Source organism: Euleptes europaea, chromosome 2 (assembly GCF_029931775.1).
Source record: "Euleptes europaea isolate rEulEur1 chromosome 2, rEulEur1.hap1, whole genome shotgun sequence".
Classification (NCBI taxonomy): Eukaryota; Metazoa; Chordata; class Lepidosauria; order Squamata; family Sphaerodactylidae; genus Euleptes; species Euleptes europaea.
The window spans coordinates 52,115,915-52,137,104 of NC_079313.1; the positions used below are offsets into that span (position 1 = coordinate 52,115,915).

The following is a 21,190-nucleotide window of genomic DNA, read 5'->3' on the forward strand; positions in this document are numbered from 1 at the left end:
TAGATTTAAGTAGCCACAGATTTGGCCATGTTGAGAATCAGATATATTAATGATGTGTCTTCAGAGATTATTTTTGTAATCTTTAGATGAATTCTGAACCTTCCACCTTGTGGTTGTCATTCTCTCTTTGACCATCAAGGACCAAGCAAAAATGGCTGAGCAAGAGTTTGCTGCTTTGTCAGAACAAGCAAGTTACAGTGCAGTCCTATGCAGTTACTCCAGACTGAGATCTCTGAAATCAATGAGCTTAAACTTGAGTAACTCTGCATAGGATTGCACTGTTAATTACTTTCTTTCTCACCTGTTGTCTTTCTGGAAACAAATATCTTTGTTAGAAATACACAGTGAAGGTCTTTATATGTTTACTTAAATTACTTGTGGCTTACCACATGCTAGATGAGATCCTTAGTAGTCTAAACAAGGGATTATAGTTTGACTGCCTGTGCCACTTTTGGCTCATAGATAAACAAGACAGGTCAATTTCCCATACTTTCAGTATTCAGTTGGTCATAAACACAGACTAAAATTATCTTGTCTATCTGGAAACAGCATCATTCTTTGACAGTGCAATGGCATCTCATAGACTTTCAACTAGTGAAGTATTGTACAGAATTATATATTAATTATATGCTAACATATTTCATATTGTATTTTCATAGAACTGGATTCATGTACTGTTTTAGCAATTCCTTTGCTTTTTGTTTTTAGGGAAACACTGGCCCTATTGGTAATGAAGGCATCATAGGCCCAGCAGGCAAACCTGTAAGTGTAGTTTGTCATACTTTTCTCTTTCTCTAAGATATCTTGCAGCATTTCCCTCATTATGGCCATTTATGCAGGGTCAATTTTGATGCTTGCTCAAAGCTGCTTTTTTAAATGCGACCTTTAAAATGCTTATTCACCGTCCCGATGCAAAAGGAGAAATTCCACCCCCACTCAGCTGCTCCTTTGTTCCTTCCATTAGCAACCTCTGTTTGCATACGGCGAGGGCAGAGCAAACAGAAAAGGTCGCGTTAATGGGCTCTTAAGAAATGCGAGACAGGTATGCGCCGGCTTCGCAGTCACTTCCTGAATGACGGTTCAGCGTGCAAAACTCAAAAAAAGCTACGGGGCACTTCAGTCTGGAATGCGCTGCTAATTCCCAAGCATAAATGGTCCACGTGAAGGTTTTCCAACTCTAATGGATAACTAGATCAGGCCTCTTTCATATTATGGCATGCCTACAAGATGAAAAATGTGAAGTTTTTTTGATCAGGGTAATGAGAATATTCATTTTTCTTGGCAAGTCAGCAAATACAGCCTCTGTGGGAAATAGATCAGTTTGATTCATTTGCATCATCTTTAATAAAAAATGTCTGTTGTAAATGCAGCAAAGTATTGATGGTACCTTAACTAACATGATTATTGTGGTATCTTTCCTGGTTTCAGAGCCTACTTTGTCATATGGGTGACGTTTTCATCTACAGAAAAGTATTTTTAAAAATGTTTATTCAATACAGTAAAAAGATACACATTAGAAGAAATGTGTCCTGCGACAGGCCCCGACCCGGGGGTCGCAGGCCTTTCCACAGACCCCCTACTCACCTGGTCCTCTGGCGGACCGGAGGCTGGCCAAGACGCAGCTCTGCCGGGGAAAGGAGGTCAGGGTTGGTCAGGTGATCAGCCCGTCTTTCTAAACGGACGGGCGGACGGATCCGAGAGGGCAGAAGGGAAGGAAGCCGGCCCCAGCCGCCGGCTGACAGGCCGTCACAACACCTCCTCATGTGCCCCTCCACTTCCCCCTACAGGCAGGCAACAAGAGCAGGGACCAGATGGAGAGCTCTGCGAGAGGCGCCGCGCCGAACTCTCCAGGTCCCAAGAAGGGGATGGGGCGAGGCGGGAGCCGGCAGCAGAAACCACGCCCACAGCCAGTTGAGACGCAGTGGGGCCGGGGCCGAGGACGGTGCCTGCCAACCCGATTGGCCCCAGAAGGCGGGGAGGAACAGAGCCTTATAGGCTCGGAAGGGGTGGAGCTAGCGGGGGAAGCCCTTAAAAGGTTTGTGGGGTGGAGGCCGAGGAGGATAGCCAGGACGGATCCCACAATCCTGGCAGACTCAGACGAGGAAGAGAGTTCTGATTCCCCGGCTGAGTGGTATGAGGCCGAGGAAACTCCGCTACTGTGGGACTGGACGTCAGGAGTCGACCGTGGGGTAAAGACTGAGGGTCTCAGACCCCACAAAATGTATACATAATAAGTACAAGTCGAGCAAGTCTACCCGTACTATAAAAACGCTGTGAAGTTAAGAACTCTCTGACATTTTTCTGCAAGAACTGTTCTCTGTACAACCCTTTACCATAATGAATCGGATCTAGAAGTATCTCTATCGTGTTGGCAGACCATTAGTTTCACCACTTATGCAGGTCTCTTTTACTTTCACCAGTGAATAATGAATTTGGTTCCTTTTTTGTTTCCAGTTCCTAGCAAGGACCAACCTGGCTGTGGTAATCATATATTAAGCTACTTACTGCATGAAGAGTTTTTAGCATGTCAATTGCACAATTTAACAAGAAGATCTCTGGTTTATAGGGAATCTGTCTCTGCAGTGACTGATATAATTTCCACCACTTGTTTCCAGTAATCTCTTGAGTGTTTAGATATCCACCACATTTGGAAAAAGCCTGCCTTCTCTACCTCACAAAACCAGCACTTACTACTCCCAGCTATATGTGTCTAGCCTGAAAGGAGTTAGATGCCATTGACAGATTATTTTCATCAGGTTTTCCCTACAAGAGAGGCAAAGGTCATTCCATATGTAAATAAATATATAAATATACTTTTTATCATCTGCATCTGTAAAGAATGCAAGAATCCAGGAAGTTTTTCTGGCTTAGGAGCCCATTGATTGACTGCTAAGGAATTCTGGAAGTGGCCAACGAAATGGTAACATTTAGAACTCCGGGAGAGGGAGAGAGCTCAGTTCAGCACCGGAGTTCAGTACGGACAGAGCTCTAAGCAGCTAGTGAGAGGTGTGGGCTGTCTGAGGATTTGTGCTCAGGAGTTAAAATCAAAGGAACACTATTTAAGTTGTTTGACCAAGACAGGGTCAGCAACTTGTTCATAAAGATTCTGAGTGTATCTTGGTATTGAAATTGGTAGATAGCTCTGAGGGAAAGAGAGTTCTCAAAACTAGGGAGAGGGAAGTCAACTCAGGTGTGTTGAGAGATCCCTAAAGGGTTGAGGAGAATTATTCTCTAGAATCCAGAGTGAACCCAGTCCAGTTTAAGGATTAAACTGGTGAAGTGATTTGTGTAGTTCCTTACTCCAGAAAACTGAAGCAACCTTGTGTTTTAAATAAACTTGAGTGAAATCGGAACAAGTAACTGATAAACTAAAGCAAGCCTCTCAGTGAAAACAAGTATCCAGCATATTGAAGTGAATTTAGTGTTACCATCTGAAAACAACCAATCCTCTCTTGTACATATATTTAAGTGAGAAGTGCCTACTCTTTGTTGGTTTATTATAAAGTGCCTACTCTTTATTGGTTTACGTTGCCTTTATTAATAAAATCTGTTGTTTTGAACTTTTACGTCACAAAGCCTTTGTGTGCCATCAATTTCTGACAGACATAATTTAGTTGAAAGATTGTTCTCCCCCTCGATCCGTGACAGCATCACTTACCAATATCTATTTGCCATCTTTTAAGAAAACTTGCAATCCACAAGGGGGGGGGGGGAACCGCATAGGAGCCAGCGTGACCCCTACACCGGCGTCCATGCCACTTGTGCTGTGCAAAGTGGCACGGACACCAGCATAGGGCGACTTACGCCGGCCCTGGGGAGCCATGCAGAGAGCTGCTCTGGAGGCGGCGCAACTGCACTGCCTCCGGCCGCCACCATACCACCCACCCCCCTTAGGGAATGGGCTACCCGTAATCCATCTAATAAAAATGGTATACAAGTTTGAAATAAGGTGTTCAAAAAAAAAAGGAAAGATTTTTTTATTTTTTATTTTCTGTACCACTAAGGTCATGCATCTGACAAAGTGGGCTCTGGCCTAAAATCAAATAAATAAATCTTACACTACAATATATTTGTTAAATTTTAAGTTGGTATAGCATTCATCATGGGTTTTTTTTCTGCAGCTAACTAATGTAACTCTCTCTGAATGCCAAACTAGATATGATGTGAAATCTCTGAATATTAATATATATGATTGCTTTTTCTAAAATATCTATTGCTGAAGAAAAAATTAACAGGGGCACCCAAAGCAGGGCCTCTAAAGATGACTGGAGCAGTTGGATAGGTTCATATGGGAGTAGGTGGTCCTTAAGGTATGCAGGCCCCAAACCGTACAGGGTTTAAAGAGCAATACCAGCACCTTGAATTGGGCCCAGAAATAAATTGAGAGTTATTGTAGATAGAACAAGGCTGGAGTGATATGGTCCCTACAACCCACTCCAGTCAACATTCTGGCCACAGCATTCTGTACCAACTATGGTTACCACACAGTCTTCAAGGGCATCCTCATGTAGAGTACATTGCAATAAATTAATCTAGATGTTACCAGGACATGCACCATAGTGGCAAGATCTTTCCCACCCAGGAAGAGCTGACTCACCAGTTGAAGCTGGCCAGGCACTGCTGGCCATTGCTGCCACCTGTTTATCCAACTGAAGACCTGTGTCCAGCAGCACCCCCAAGCTTCAAACCTGGTCCTTTAGGGGGAGTGCAACCCTATCCAGAACAGGAAATATCCCAATTCCTGAGTCAAATTTTCCCACTACCAGTAGCACTGTCATTTTGTGAGGATTAAGTTTCAGTTTGTTAGTACTTACCCACCCCAAAACTGTCTCTAGGCACCTACCAGTCTGTGGTTTCCACAGCTTCCCAGCGCAATATGGAGCTGAGTATCATCTGCATATTGGTGGCAACTCAGCCCAAATTTCTGGATGACCTCTCCCAAATGCTTTATGTTGATGCTGAAAAACATGGGTGACAAGATGGAACCTGGCGGAACCGCATTGGCCAGAGGCCAAGGGCAGAACAGCAGTCCCCTAGCACCACACTGTGAAACCTGTCTACGATACAACAGGAACCATTTATACAAATATTCATTTTTAACGTTCTTCAGGAACTGTACAATGAATGGCTACTATAATAATAGAATATTACTGCTCAGATCCTTTTTATGTATTAGTTGGAGCTGAGTAAATAGAACTGCCATCATAGCGGAATTTTGCCCATCTAAATCCATTGAGTCAATGGACTTAGAATTGTGTAACTCTGCTTAGGATGATATTGTACAATACATAACTTTATGTCCTCAGGAATATTTGCTAAAGGATTATCATATCTGCAAATAATATGTATGTTTAACTAAGAGTATATTTCACTCTTCCATATAAACAAATGTCTCATTCACAATGTAAAATAAGACTTTAAAATTAATTTTCTCAGCAGTAATTATGATTCATTATATTTGGGGAATTTAAATCTGGATGAAATACAAATCACACTAATGAAATTATAGTAAACTGCAAATTAAATTAAGATGAAGCAAAGCCTAACCATGAGTATATTTTACAATCCTCCAGCTTCATAAGATGTATGCACACAAAGGCAATAACTCAGTGGTTTATGAATAAGTGAATAATTCATTATTATTGTATTTTTATTGTAAACTTTATTGCAAGCCTTAACTAACTTGAAACATATATACAGAGTACAATAATTTAAAATAGAGAAAAATTGCTGCTGGGTTTTTAAAAATCATATAAAAATATCAATTGTTTTTTTCCCTAGAACATCTATAAATGTCTTTACAGGTGAATTGATACGAATGTAATTTTTCATACAACCATTCAAATGTTTGTAAGTTCTAAGCAAGTGCATGTAGCAAGTCAAAATATGAAGAAGACAGCTCTTTTATTTTTATTTTTTAGGGCCCCAGAGGTGATAAAGGCTCCAGAGGTGAACTTGTAAGTCAAAAGAGTGTTCATACTGACATTAAAATAGTTAAGGATACTTAGCTGAGCACTTGAGGACCTTTTGGGCTCTAGAGTCCTGACTCCCATTGTCCCAAATTATTTAGAGACTGACCATGATCATAGATAGGGCTGGTAGGCTAACGGTGCAATTCTAGGGGGCGGATAGGTTTAGGAGCTGGCATACTTTTATTATCAAACCATACATGAAGGGAGGGGAATATGCATCCTGAGGATTCCACAGGTGGATTCCCATAATGGCAAAATATGTTAAGATTCATTGATCTTCTGCTGTGTTTATGAGTACAAATTATTAATATGTCTAAAGTTTTGAAAAATTTACAGCTAACTTGTTTTATACTTAAAATGGCCAGCACCACTTATCCTAATCCTTTACGGCAAGTGCAGTAACAGAAATTAAGGCTGGAGCTCACCAAATTGCACAAACAATGCAAGGTCTTTTAGGCTTATGAACCATTGCAGGTGATTTTTGGACATGTGTTTCAGATCATGGTACAGATGCCTTAGAACAGCAAAACACTTCAAGACAAGCTTGATTAAAAGTCTTCATTAAACATTTCATTTAGCCCTGAGTTAGCATTAAAAAATATCTATAATTTTTGGTCTTTATTAGCAACACTGAAACTTACTTCTTTAGTTCTAAATCTGTTGTGCTGATTCTAATGTGTGAATGAATCAAATATCAGTGACCTTTTAAAACCAGGGTAGATAGGGCACTCTTTTTTCCTCCAGGTCTTTTCCACAAAAGAGCATTCAAATTCATGGCAATGTTTCAAAACATTCACTGGTTTCCATTATTATTGGCTGCATTTTGAACAGCATCTACAATGCAGTCCCAAGAGAGTTGATTGACTTCAGTGCTCTTAAAAGATGTAGCTCTGTTTATGGTTGCATGTCTAGGCTTTTAATTTGCTTTTTTATATTCAATGTTTGAGGATTTTTCTGTCTGCTAATCTACATTGCTGTATGTAAGTAGCTTCCAGTCAATGTACCTTTCCAGGGAATTTCCGTGGAAAATGAGCATCTCTGTGCCATTTAATTACTCTTTTTTTGCCTTTGAAATTCTCCATGATTGGCAGTTAGTAATTTCCTTCCATCCTGAATTCATTGCACGAGACATTTGTCAGAAGAAGAGAACTTGTTGGCACCACAAAACCATTAGCTTAGTCTCTACAGCCGGGAAAGAGCACTAGTCCCAACAATTTTCACAAATGACAGAAATAATTATCATTCCGTTCTGAACTTATTCTTTAGAGGAGAAGAAAGCTGTTGGCATTCCTCCTAGATTCTCTGCAACTTTTAAGCAGTAGTATGGTTTCTGATTAAGACATTTGAAGAACTAGGTGCATACATTTGAAAAATAAATACATATGAAGAAATAAGAAATTTGTCATTTTCTGTGAATGAAAACTATCGAAGTAGATTATGTTTCATGGGAAGGATTTTTATTTTGTTTTCTTGCATAGGAGAATGTATACAAAGGGGTTGTACACTTCATAAAAGCACTATGGTATTGTTCTAAGGCCCAGTTCAGAGACCCTCCAACATCAGATGCCCCATTTATGTTTTGAAATGCCAATTGAGGAAATGGTCAGAAATGGCAATATTTCTTTTGTGAACCTAGGAAGGTCAGAAACAAATATAAAGTACAGTGGTAGTCCCAGAAGTTTTGCAAGAGGCACAACTTAAACTGAGCATGCCATTTTCAGTGTTGTAAAGAAAATGTTCAGGGAGCCATTTTGTGACCTCTTATGTAGCCTTTTTCAAAATGCAGGTATGGACATATCCCTTTGAAGTGGCTTTTCAGCACATATAGATAACCGTATTGTGTACAGTGATTTGAGTTGTTGACAAGACCATGTAATTTCAAGTCTAATATGGCATTCTGGATTTCACATGCCCATAGGTACATCTGATCCATATATTCACTGTTGACATAATACATTTATTTATTATGTGTAGGTGCTGGAATGACTGTCTCATCTAGAACTTTAAAATCTGATATGGCACTAAATTTGAAAATAAATAATGTGATCTTCATAGTTTATCAAGCAGGCTACCACCAAAGTATTTCTTTAAATGTCTAGCGTTGTTTTTAAAGGGAAAAAAAGGATCTAAAATGCTACCAAAATTATTTATTAAAAAACACTGGAATTTCATCTTTCCCTGGGGCTCAAGATGGCTAACACATCACAGTTAAAACATTACAATTTAAGACCAATAGATTAAAACCCCAGATACCAGCTTGCAGTTTAGATCCGGTGAGATCCGTACTAGACAGTATGGACCTGGGGAAACATTGCTTCTCTTTGTGCATGCTTGATCAGTATTCTAAAATAAACTGAAAGCTAATGTTTGCAATAGTTTATAACTAGCTAATAAATTATAATAAAATATACATTTAAATAATAGACTTTTTAATCAATTTGCTTATTATATATTAACAGATGGGCTAGGGGAATTACACATACTGTTACTTACTCAGGACTGTGACTGTATTTTCAATGCAACGCTATGGAGCTGACCAGATAAATTGAGCACTTCAGTATCCAATCCTATTGGGCAGGCACCTTTTGACAAGAAACTGTCTCACTTTTTGAAAAAACACATAACAAACACTTTCAGGGATGCAGACAAATTATCTTCAGCTACACTGAGAAATCTTTGTGTAGGTCAAAATCTAGTAGAAAATAGCCCTTGCCATTCTGGTCTTTTTTGCAGCTAGTTTTTTCTGCTGTTTTTTTATAAACTACATTGCAAAGTGAAATGTGGATATTTAAATATATATGTGTGTGTGCCATTTCTTTTTGCTTAGGGTCTTCGAGGACCAAGAGGTCATCCAGGTCTACCTGTAAGTAAATGACAAATAGTTTTAATATAAATATGACTGTATAATAATATGTATAATAATATGAAATATGAGAGCCAGCATGGTGTAGTGGTTAAGAGCGGTGGACTCTAATCTGGAGAACCAGGTTTGATTCCCCACTCCTCCACATGAAGCCTGCTGGAGGCCTTGGGTTAGTCACAGTTCTCTCAAAACTCTCTCAGCCCCACCTACCTCGCAAGGTGTCTGTTTTGGGGCGGGGGGAAAGGAAAGTGTTTGTAAGCTGCTTTGAGACACCTTACGGTAGAGGGAAGAGGCTATAAAAACCAACTCTTCTTGTTTTCTTATTTATTTTTTCCTGCTATTTTCTAGGGCCCACCTGGAGCACCAGGTTCAAGAGTAAGTTACATATGTCTGCTATGATGATGGTAGTGTTAGATACAGAGTTGGGGTTCAGTCCTCTGAGATATTCAACCACAGATTTTCCCTTAAAAATTAACTTGAGTTGACTAACCGTGCATTCCTGAAGGGAATGCCTGCGCCGGGCTTAGGAGGCAGCGCAGTGGCACTGCCTCCTGAGGAGGTTTCGGCCCTTCCGAAACCTCCGCTCTGCGCCAAAACTTCATGCAACCAACATAGGGTTGCATGGGAGATAGGTGGCATATAACAACAACAAAAAGGGGGCGTTCCCAAGCTGTAACGGCTTAGGAGGCCGCCTCATGGTGGCCCCACACCCAGGCCGGCGGTGTGACGCCCCAGGAATGCCTCCCGGGACACCGACGTGGCCTTTGTCGGCGTCCCGTCCCAGCGCTGCCACAGCAGCGGCCAGTGACTGGCGTTCTGGCCTTCACGTCGGCATGGAGACACAAACACCGGTGTACGCTGCCTGGATGCAGGCGCTGTGGGCCCTTGCGCTGGCTCAGGCCTTTGCCGGCCTCCAGAGGCCTTTCATCCTGGCTGCCAGCGCTGCTGAGGAATGCACGATAAGAGTGTTGTTACCAAGCAGCGGAGGATGTATAGGAGGAAATTCTGAAGAATTGTACCCACTCACTCAGCTAGGAATGCCAAAAGGCCTGGAGGAAAATGTCCTGTCCCTTTAATAAAGGCTATTATTTTTAATAAATGATATTATTTTGCGGGTGGTGTTATTTACCTCCATTCCATGAAAAGCTTTTAACTGTCCATTTCTACACATTAAGCATCTGCTAAAGGGACAGTATATTTTTCTCTAGGCCTGTTGGGGAACCATATACCTAATTGACTCTAAGTTTCAATGCTTAAAGATTCTCATATTTTGTCTTTTATTTTTTTTACCTTTCAAATCTCTCTCTGCATATGTGTGTGTTTATATACTCACATATACAGATTACAGCAGTGACATTTTTAAAACATAACACAAACTTTGTATAGGCATCCACTAAGCAGAAATAATTCTTTGTGTCAGTCTCTTTGAGCATAGATACTCCTGGGAACACTTTTCAGCACATACATCTCCCACCTGAAGCTTTAAGTGTTTGCAGGCTAGGACTTTCCCCCTAGAACAGTTACATTTCATTATTTCAACTTGATAGATAAATTTGATCCACACCTCACTTCCTGGACATTTGGGGGTGGAGGTTGGGGAGGAGAGAGACCTTAATGGGATATAATGCCATAGAATCTACACTCCAAAGCAGCCATTTTCTGCAGGGGAATTGATCTCTTTAGTCTGGAGATCAGTTGTAATTCTGGGACATCTCCCTACCCCACCTAGAGGCTGGCAACCCTAGCAGTTGAATGCTGTATCACAGTGATCCTGGAAACCCTTTGTAAAGTATATAACTTCTAAACGGCTCCCCTCCTTCCTTGGTAACATTTTGTTCATTTTAATCTGTATCCAACTTTTATTACCATCCTCCACCATCATCACCACTACTGAGAGGTTCTTTTGCCATCTTCTGGGTGTGGAGTAGGGGGTCACTGAGGGTGTGGAGGGTAAGTAGTTGTGAATTTCCTGCATTGTGCAGGGGGTTGGACTAGATGACCCTGGTGGTCTCTTCCAACTCTATGATTCTATGATGTGTAACATACTTTATGGATGGCCCCTGCATTACAAAACTTGAGTGAACACTAATTTCTCTTGAACAGAAAATCATAGGTTACACAGAATGACCTTACCTTTTGATTACCTGAAAAGTATAGTGAAAGGTGGCATTCTCTGGTAGCCCCCTTGTACAAGAGTCCTTCACAATTCCCATTATTTGGTAATAATATTGTAATTCTATAGAAACCTTTGGAAAGCGTATAATTAATTTTGAGGCTCTGTTTGTTGATTATGCCACTAATATAATTTTTTTAATTATGCACAGAGGCAAATTGATATCAATGCTGCTATTCAAGCCTTGATTGAATCAAATGCTGCATTGCAGATGGAGGTACTGGCACATTATTTATGCTTTTTATAATAATTTCAAAGACAGTGTTTGTTCACAAATATTTTATTTACCACACACTTACACATTTTGTATGTATTTGAATACTTTACCTCATTTTTCTCCCCAATGAAGAACCAAAGGGGCTTACAAAATACAATTTAAACATTTGGCCAAAAAAAAAAAGCAGAAATAAACTGCTTGACACGAAAAAGCAATAAATAGTATAAGTATAAACTCAGCTCAATATAAGAGAATCCCGTTTAAAATAACGGAAAGTAGCCTGCACAGTACTTACATTATTTAATATAAAATTTGGTAAAATGTGTTGACATATTAAAGAATGTGTAGATTGGGCTACCCAACTAAAAATCAATTTTGCATATGAATCTTGGAGGCTTTTGACCTAAATATTAAAAGTGTTATGCAACACTAGTCAATTTGAAACATAAATTAAAACACCAAGCATTGTTTGTGGGGCTGAAGCCTAAGATAATTGCTCAAAGTGCAAAGCATAGTTGATAACATTACTCATTACTTTTAACTATAATTGGGAGATACTTTTTTAATCTAACCAATGCATTAGTGTCACTTAGATGTTGGATTGGAATCATAGCTTTTCTCAAAGAAGCACTTCTACTTCAAGGATATTACTTTTTGCTAGCAATCAAACAATATTTTATCAGTGGAAAATGTTATTCTAATTCCCATCAAATATATTCATTGTCATTGTAAGCATTGTATAGAATATAATTTTACAAATGTCACAGACCCGTACTGGCTAGTGCTTGTCATCATTAATAATATATGTCCTCTGTCTCTGCCTGAGCCATTTTATTAACTTTTTAGTGTTGTTTAGTTATTTAAGCTATTAATAGATAACAGCAGTGCCATCCATATCCCTGTTTCCTCCCTAACTTCCCCACCAAACCATATATGGGAATGAATATCCTTGCCTTAGAATTGGGACTTAAGTATCTCAAAGACTAAAGTGCAATTGGAGCACAGAAAGGCCCGTCATATATCTCTTGTGGAGACACTTGTATCTTTTCTGTATATTGAAAATAACAATTGGCATTTTAAAAATTCTCAACATTAAACTCAAATATTTTATTTATTTCAGTCTTTCTCATAAAACTGTTGCCTTTTGAGAATCTGTTTTGGGAATATTATACACTCCTTCAAATTTGGCTTTTGACATAACTGCATGTTCCAAAGCAGTGGCATTTCTTTGTGGTACTGTAACTGTGATGGCTTCTTCTTGGCAGAGCTACCAGAATACCGAAGTAACGTTTCTAGATCATAGTGCTGAGATATTCAAAACACTACATTATCTTAGCAATTTACTACATACTATCAAGAATCCGTTGGGAACTCGAGATAACCCAGCACGTATCTGCAGGGATATGCTTAACTGTGAACGTAAAGTCTCTGATGGTAAGTCCTCCAGTGTCATCAGATAGTCTGCCAAGAATCCTGATCCTCAATATCTTGTGTTCAAATACTAATTTCTAGACAATAATAGATGCTGTTTTGAAAACAAAATAGGATGACCTACACTGGGAGATGGACAGAGGGAGTGCAACTCTGTTAATTCTCTTGAACCTCTCAATGGCTTTCGATACCATTGATTGTAGTATCTTTCTGGACTGCCTTTCCAGGCTGGGACTGCAGTGATTCATCCTACCTGGAGGGTAGGGTTACAGAAAGTGGTGCTGGGATACTGCTGCTCAGCCCCTTTGTGTTTGGCCTAGGAGGTCCTACAAGGCTTCCTCTTGTCCCCTGTACTTTCAGCATCTACATGAAACCACTGGGCGCGGTCATCCAGATATTTGGGCTGGGTTTTCACCAATATGCACATGGCAGTCAGCTCTGTCTTGCGTTTCTGGCCGATCCAAGGGAGTCTGTAGAAACCCAGAACCCGTGCCTGGAGGCGGTTTTGGAGTGGATGCAGGCTAATAAACTGAAACTTAACCCTAACAAGATAGAAGTGCCACTGGTAAGAAGAAGGTCTGATCCTGGACTTAAGGTGTCATCCATTCTGGATGAGGTTGTACTCCTCTTGAAGGAACAGGTCTGTAGCTTGGGGGTGCTCTTGGACCCAGGCCTTCTGCTGGATAAGCAGGTGGCAAATGTGGCCAGTAGTGCCTTTTACTAGCTTTGACTGGTTAGCCAGCTGCAGCCTTCCCTAGGCAGAAAAGATCCCGCCACTGTGTTGCATGCTCTGGTTACGTCTAAATTTCAGTTGGTGCAGAATGCTGCAGCCAGGATGTTGACTGGGGTGACTCATAGAGACCATGTCACTCCAGTCTTGGCCCATGTACACTGGCTAACCTGTTTCCAGGCACTATTCAAGGTGCTGGTGCTTTAAAGACCTACATGGCTTGGGACCAGCACACCTGAAGGATTGCTTTCTCCCTTATGAACCTACCAGACCACTATGGTCATCTTCTGAGACTCTGCTTCAGGTGGCCCTACGTTCTGAGATTAGGTGGGTAGCAACCTGGGAGAGGCCTTTTTGGTTGTGGCACCAACACTCTGGAACTTCCTCCCTTCCTGTCCCCTTCTATTGCCAACTTTCACCAGCAGGTGAAGACTTCTTGGTTTCATCTGACATTCCTCAGTGATCGATCCCTCCTTCCTGCCCTATGTTTTAATTGCTATTTTTAGGTTATTGCATGTATTTTGGTTTTGGTTTGAATTATTTTTAAGATGTGTTTTTATTATGTATATTTTTAATTTGCTAGCTGCCTTGGTGGACCTGGTGAGGGTAGAAAGCCAGGATATAACTTTTGTAAAAAATAAAAAATAAAATTTAGCTACATTGTTTTACTTCTTGTTGCTATATACAAAAGTACCACCTTCACTTTAATGTATCTTATAGACCTATTCAAAGTATTCTAAACACTAGGGACTTGGGGGGGGGGGGAGAAACAGGTGTAATAGAATTTTCTGCCTTTATCTTTCTCAACTGACAGGGAAATACTGGATTGATCCAAATATTGGATGTAATTCTGATGCCATTGAAGTTTTCTGCAACTTTACTGCTGGTGGCCAGACATGTTTATCACCTGTATCTGTGACTAAGGTACATGTTTCACTTTTGCAGTATTAGGGCCAGTCAGTATCTACAGTGCATTATTTTCACTTTTGAGAGTACCAGTTTCATTTTACTTTGCACCTGCATGTAACATTAGTCAGACAGCTCTATTTCTGTTGCAACTGCCCTTGTAAGAAGGCATTTTCCTGTGAAGAGTTCTTAAACTTTTCCCTGACAGGTGCAAAGTTTTTTCCTTTCTTCACTGCAGATATGTATATAGATGAGACCTTCAGGGATGTGCTAGAGGCATCTTGCTCCCTCTCCCTTATTGTCACGGAGCATGATGGTCTTGGAGTAGAAGGCATCAAGGTGAGGAGAAGGGAATTATCCATTACAAGATAACAGTTCCTCAGATGCTGAACCTTGCTCTGAGGATTGCTCTCTGGGGTGAGAGGGGCTCTTGTTTATGGGAGTCCCTCTCACATGTAAGGAGACTAAAGTAATTTAGGGGCACATGTGCATTCTAAGAGTGCTTGTAAAACAAAACAAAACATCTTTATGACAATGCTAGGTGCCTCTGAGTTAAAATGGGAAAACTGGAATGCTTGAGACATGGAATGGTGTAAAGTGAGATCCCAGATATAGTGGTTACTCAGGGCTAAACAAGACAGCATCCCTGAGTTCGCCCTGGGGATGTGCCACCATTTTGTAGTAAGTTCCCAATTGGCAGGGGGGTCAGCAAATAACCCCTGGTGCCAATTGCAGACCCAGTGTAAAAGGGAGCAAGAGGCCAGCAAGGCAACCCCACAACAGGCATGCAAAAAAAAAAACAAAAAAAACCAAACACATTATTGGAATGGAAATGGCCACAACTTTTATTGGTTACAGCTGACAAAGCCTTGGCACAGCATAGAGGCAAAGAATCCAGGGTATTGGTTGACTCGCCTGCTGATATATAAACTGCCTGCTCTGAGCTTGCCTGCTGGGGAGTACCATGGGATGGCGGTATGTGGGCCTCCACCTGGGCATAGGCCACTGCATAATTTCCCCTGCCATTTGGAGTGAGGATGCCTTGACAGCCCCAGACTGAGCATGTACCCTGCAAGACCTCCCCCAAAATCCCTTAAGAGGATCCCCCAAGAAGGGGGGAAAGGGGGGCGCAGAACAAATTTCCCCTGAAAATAGATCCGTGGCCGCCCCCAGGCTGACAAAGCAACGAGAGACAGGTGGGAAACCCAAGAAATCTGCCCGGCTCCCGCCAAAGCTCCTACAACTGCAACCAATCCCACAGGCCATTCCAAACACCATGCAGCCATGTGTCCTGACCCCGAGCCAAAAGGTGGATGCCATCCAGCCAGAACAGCACCTCCTGCCAAAATGAAATGTCTGGGTGGTGGATCAAGCACACCCCTAGCTCAACCATAACCTTTCCAACAGTGTTCCTAACCTTCCGCCTGGTCACATCTACTTTATCTGTGTGAGCAGCCCCGTGCCACAAATGCCTTTCCAACAGGTTGGACCAGAAGAGGAGGGTGCTGGGCAGCTTAGAGGAGAGAGACTGCATGTCCACTGCCACTGCTTGTGCCAGGTCCTTGCCTTTGCGGGTGCCAAGCTCATTCTTAACCAGCTGCACGACCAGGGGATCCGGGGGTCCATGCCATGGGACACGCTGAAGAACCATGGGCATGAGTCATTGCATCCCTTGCATGCCGACCCAGGTGATGTGTACAGATCCTTTCAAACCCAGGTGCCTGCCCTATCCAGTAGATGTTGCACAGACTCCCATGCAGTGACCAATAGAGTGCTCGCAAATTCAGACATACTTCTTGTGACGAGCTAGAACTGAATAAAAGAAGTCAAATGAGGGTATTTGGATGTGGCCAGGTGTAAGCCTTATAGGCCATGGATCTCCATGGATAACCAGGCAGACCGCTGAACTGCAAATGGCTATATCCTGCACCCCCACTGCCCAGTCTGAGTGGTCCCTGATGGAACTGGCAACAAGCTCACCCACCCTCAGGGCCCCAAAGAATGCCAAGGTAAGGGAGCCGCCTAATTAGCTGAGCCAGGATGGAGATGGCAATGGGTTTACACTGGTCAGGGCACCCTAGGAGCAAGCCTCCGCCACCCTTCGATCGCTCAGTGGGCTGTGAAGGAGACACATGGGTCAGGGTAGCCAAGGGCTTTGCTAAAAAAAGGAAATGGTGGCTAAGTGCCCACCCATGGTTTTTGGGGCGAACCCCTGCTCCTGCGTCAAAACCAGGTACTGGAGGACTATACCTTCAGACACAGGCCAAGAGCTGGAGCTGGCAGAGAAGAACAGAAAACTGGCTGCCGCTGTAAAATGTACTAACAGTGTGGATGGCAAGACCGAACTGAATACTTCTACATCAGGGAATGTCACCAAAAGACCAAAGCTCTTCTGGGAATGGGTCCAGAAGCTGCCTTATACTGAATCATACCCTTGGTCCATCAAAGTCAGTACTGTCTACTCTAACTGGCAGCTGCTCTCCAGGGTCTCAGGCAGAGGTCTTTCACATCACCTTATGTCAAGTGTCAACACATGTCCATAAGTAAGTCACGTGGAACTGATCTCTTGAAGAACAGGCATTGATTTTCTTTTCTCCACTATGAACTGTATGTTATCTTCCTACTCATATTGAGTTAACCTTTTGGTAAGAGGAACATATTTCTGTGGCATGCAAGGGGCAAATCTTTTCTAAATAGTTTACTTTTAACAGTTTAAATATTTACAGTTTGTTAAGCCAGTGGAAATAAGTGTTTATGAAGCACTTGAAAGGTATTTCCTATGAATTGGTTCCTTTTGCTTTTGTGGCCACAGAGATCAATCTGATTGTCTCGTAATATATGTTTTTGTTAACCAGCTGGAGTTTGGCATTGGAAAAGTACAGATGAACTTTCTTCATTTGCTGAGTTCAGAAGCAATCCATACCATCACTGTTCACTGCCTAAACACACCAGTATGGGGAACCAATGAAGCAGGTGCCCAGAAACCCTCCATCAGCTTCAAGGGATGGAATGGTCAAATGTTTGAAGCAAACACTTTGTTTGAACCAAAAGTGCTTCGTGACGAATGCATGGTAAACCATCTACTGTTATATTAAAATCTCTACAAAAAAGTAGTATTTAGTCTAAATTGAGTCTAAGCTGTATTTTTTCACTAGTATAATATCTAATTTAAGATTCTCTTTAAATGAAGGTGATTTCATTTCATGAAATAAACTGATACCCTCCTCACCCACATATAATCTGCTGGCATCTATTCGGAAGCTAAGAGGAACTGTGGTATCTATAAGTTATACTTGCTTTTAGCATCAGACTCCAGGTACTCTAGAAGTTATTAACACTGATGTTGTTAGCCTGATCTCCTAAATTGACAATGGCCAACTTTTGAAAAAGTTTGCTAGAAGTTAAATCCAAAATATGTGTAACATGCATTTGCTGCCCACCCCTCCGGTGATTTGGGCTGGTTTTAACTCTGATCTTTCCGGAGGTCATGTGGAATGACAGAGGTGGGTAGGAATACAGATGTGAGTATGACATAACCATCTGTGAGACTTCTTGCCTCAGTCCAAGAGTGCCACAAACTCCTACTCCCTGTTCCCATTATACCAAAAGGTAGCCCATCCATGTCAAATACATAATAAAAATTGAAAGGTTAATTTTTAAAGACAAAATGCTTGGAACTATTTCATGGAAATTTGGAGAACTAATTTATTTTCCATTGATACTGGATCAACTCTGGTTATGAACAAGATGTTGCATTCCAAATACTTCATGTTTTTATTCAAGAAAGCCAGTAAGTATCCATTTGCACAAAATCTGTTCTTGTCATCATTTGTTCTGTGGAACTCACACTGACCTCAGTGTGCAGACAGATGGCGGAATGACAAGGCCTTAAAGACCTGGAAACTATGTAGGTGTTAAACTGCTACCAAGTCAGCATTTTCCACTTGGTTAGATTCCTACTACTTTCCACCCATACCCTACATTTATATCCTGTTCTTGTTCCAAACAGCTTACGGTGGTGTACATAGGGCTATCCTGTTTTATTATCACAATAATTACTGGAGATTGGTTAGGCTCAGACAGAGTGATTAGCTCAAGCTAAACTTAATGGGCACACAAGAGTTTGAACTCACATCTCCTTAGTCCAAGTCCAACACTCTAGCCAATACATTATGCTCATTATTTTATTGAATGAAGATCGATGATCATATCAAAGAAGGTGTCATGCAGTGTCAAGCTGATAAGTGAATTTTTTTCTGTGAGATTCTCTGAGATCTCTCTCTCACTTTACAGAAAACTATGTAGTATAGAACTTTCCTGAAGAATCTCACAGATCCCTTTCTCCAGGGATTTCACTTTTCAGTGGCCTCCACTGTATCCCCAGCTTTGAATGATTAGGCAAGGAAGGAATGACTGCAAATTTCAAGAGCTTGGAGTTCCCCACCAGTCCCACACACTGCTTTTGACTTATTTTATAAGAACATAAGAAAGGCCCTGCTGGATCAGACCAAGGCCCATCAAGTCCAGCAATCTGTTCACACAGTGGCCAACCAGGTGCCTCTAGGAAGCCACAAACAAGACGACTGCAGCAGCTCCATCCTGCCTGTGTTCCACCCCACCCAATATAATAGGCATGCTCCTCTGATACTAGAGAGAATAGGTATGCAGCATGACTAGTATCCATTCTAACTAATAGCCATGAATATCCCTTTCCTCCATGAATAGGTCCACTCCCCTCTTAAAGCCCTCCAAGCTGGCAGCCATCACCACATCCTGGGGCAGGGAGTTCCACAATTTAACTATGCGTTGTGTGAAAAAATACTTCCTTTTATCTGTTTTGAATCTCTCACCCTCCAGCTTCAGCAGATGACCCCGGGTTCTAGATTTATGGGAGAGGGAGAAAAACATTGCACAGGGTAACAGTTTTAATTAAAATGGGGTCAGTCTTGAAGAAGATATGTGGTGCTTATTTTTTATAACCCCTGAAGAGCGTTTTCAGAATTTAACACAGTACAGGATAAGGAGTCACACTTCAGATTCCTGTTGGATTTGTTCCAAAATTGGAATATCATCCACAGTTTTGGAAAAAGGAACATCATAAATCCTGCACAAATTAATGTCCTGCTTTTGCTGTTGCTTTATGTTTAAGTAATAGGCAAAATAAAATCTGTGTATTCAAGGTGCTTGGTTTATTTAATTTATGTATAGTGTTAATATTCTTTCGTTAACAATACTGTTACATGCATTGCAGGTTCAAGATGGCAGCTGGCATAAAACCCAGTTCCTTTTTCACACTCAAGACACCAATCAGCTACCTATCATTCAAGTGCATAAATTTCCATATCTCAAACAAGGACAACAGCGCTACATAGAAAGTGGTTCAGTGTGTTTTCTCTAGGCCTCTGATTGGAATTGGGTTTCTCACAACATCATGGCATTATTGGAAGGAGTTTATTACAAAACTACAGAACAATTGTAAAGAAAAGTTTTGCTTGTTTCTTAAAGAATCTCAGGAAGAAAAAGACTTTTTCCTAAGAAGGAGAAATGGTTTTTTAAAAAATCCTTGATAACATTAATATTTAATTTTGTGATTGGTGCCTGTTGTATTATTCTCTGGAACTGTAAGTTATACATACACCTGGAAAACTTTCAGAAAACCCCATATTCTTAACCTCCTTAACAGCACTGTACAGGACACCCTAAGGAAAGATGGAGGCATACAGTACAAAGGAGCAACCTTGGCTAATGCTCCCCAATGTGCAATAGCTTGTATTATAATAATATAATGTTATGCCACCAAAAATAAATCTTTTCCTTAAAACACTTCAGTTGTATTACAGTCCTGTATGGACACAGACATCTTAACAGATGATACACTACCTCTTTTGTATTTCCTGTCTGTTTTGCCTGGTGCTCTATATATAACACAAAATGTTTGTGGCCTTAGCATCGTATATTTGGGGGGTTGCTTTTTTCAAGCTGTATGTGCTGGTTACATCAAGTGAAAATTGTTTTTTAATGGTCCTATCATTGAGTGAAAACATTATTTATGTGAAAATCTTGTTTAAAATGTTTCTGTCTTAGACAAGGAAGTAATGCATGAGACAGGACATTGTATCTGGTGCATACAGAAATAACAGGATCTTGTAGCTGTAGAAGGGCTACATATAGTAGTTTTCTTAAACTTTCTGGACTGCAGTTAAGATTATTTTAACTTCAAAGCCACCTACAATGATGTATTGTGTAAATATCTGTAACTGTTGAAAATGTTAATACAGCATATATTTTAATTGGGTGCTATTAAATTATAATAATCTGTATTACTTCAGTTTCTTGGATATTATATGGGTTTTGGCCCCATCTACTGCATCCTGTTCCAATTTTTTATAATTTCATCTGGAAAACTTTTCAGTCCTCAAAATATCAAAAATACTCTTTGGCAACTTTTCCTAGAAGAAATCCTAATATATGCCAATATCTTTTATCAAACAAATCCAGCATTATCCAAAATGCAACCATATACCCTTGAAAAGATAAGAGACATTGTTAAACCATCTCTAATAATTATAAATGTATTTTACCTAAATGTGCATGTATGGGTTTGGGAGATTTATACATCTCCCTTTTTTGCTTTAAGGAAGCACTCAAGGCTGGAATATAATAAACAGCTGGAATCCACAACATACTGACTAGTAAGTAATGGACAATGTATGCATTTAGCCTAGTAGTACTCATTCCGTAGCTTGTGGAGAGCCACATTTGCAATTACCATCAACCAAAAAGAGCCAAATAACAACTGTACTAAGGAGGAGGGCTTCCCTCTCTGCCTTCTCATGCTTCCTCTTAAGCATGAGGCATAGCAGCTCAGATGATGGAGTGAGACTGCCAAAGCCCCCAG

At 40.9% G+C, this 21,190-nt stretch overlaps 1 protein-coding gene across 1 annotated transcript in view; it reads left to right on the plus strand.

Moving 5' to 3' along the window:
* The window catches only part of COL24A1 (collagen type XXIV alpha 1 chain), a 299,903-nt gene extending 279,833 nt beyond the window's left edge, over nucleotides 1-20,070 (plus strand). Inside the window, exons 52-60 of the mRNA XM_056845652.1 lie at nucleotides 709-762; nucleotides 5,922-5,957; nucleotides 8,800-8,835; nucleotides 9,184-9,210; nucleotides 11,160-11,225; nucleotides 12,491-12,659; nucleotides 14,201-14,310; nucleotides 17,148-17,363; nucleotides 19,544-20,070. Of these exons, the coding sequence (XP_056701630.1) occupies nucleotides 709-762; nucleotides 5,922-5,957; nucleotides 8,800-8,835; nucleotides 9,184-9,210; nucleotides 11,160-11,225; nucleotides 12,491-12,659; nucleotides 14,201-14,310; nucleotides 17,148-17,363; nucleotides 19,544-19,690 (861 nt within the window). The 3' untranslated portion in view covers nucleotides 19,691-20,070. The remainder of the gene's footprint in view (nucleotides 1-708; nucleotides 763-5,921; nucleotides 5,958-8,799; nucleotides 8,836-9,183; nucleotides 9,211-11,159; nucleotides 11,226-12,490; nucleotides 12,660-14,200; nucleotides 14,311-17,147; nucleotides 17,364-19,543) is intronic.
* Nucleotides 20,071-21,190: the final 1,120 nt, after the last annotated feature.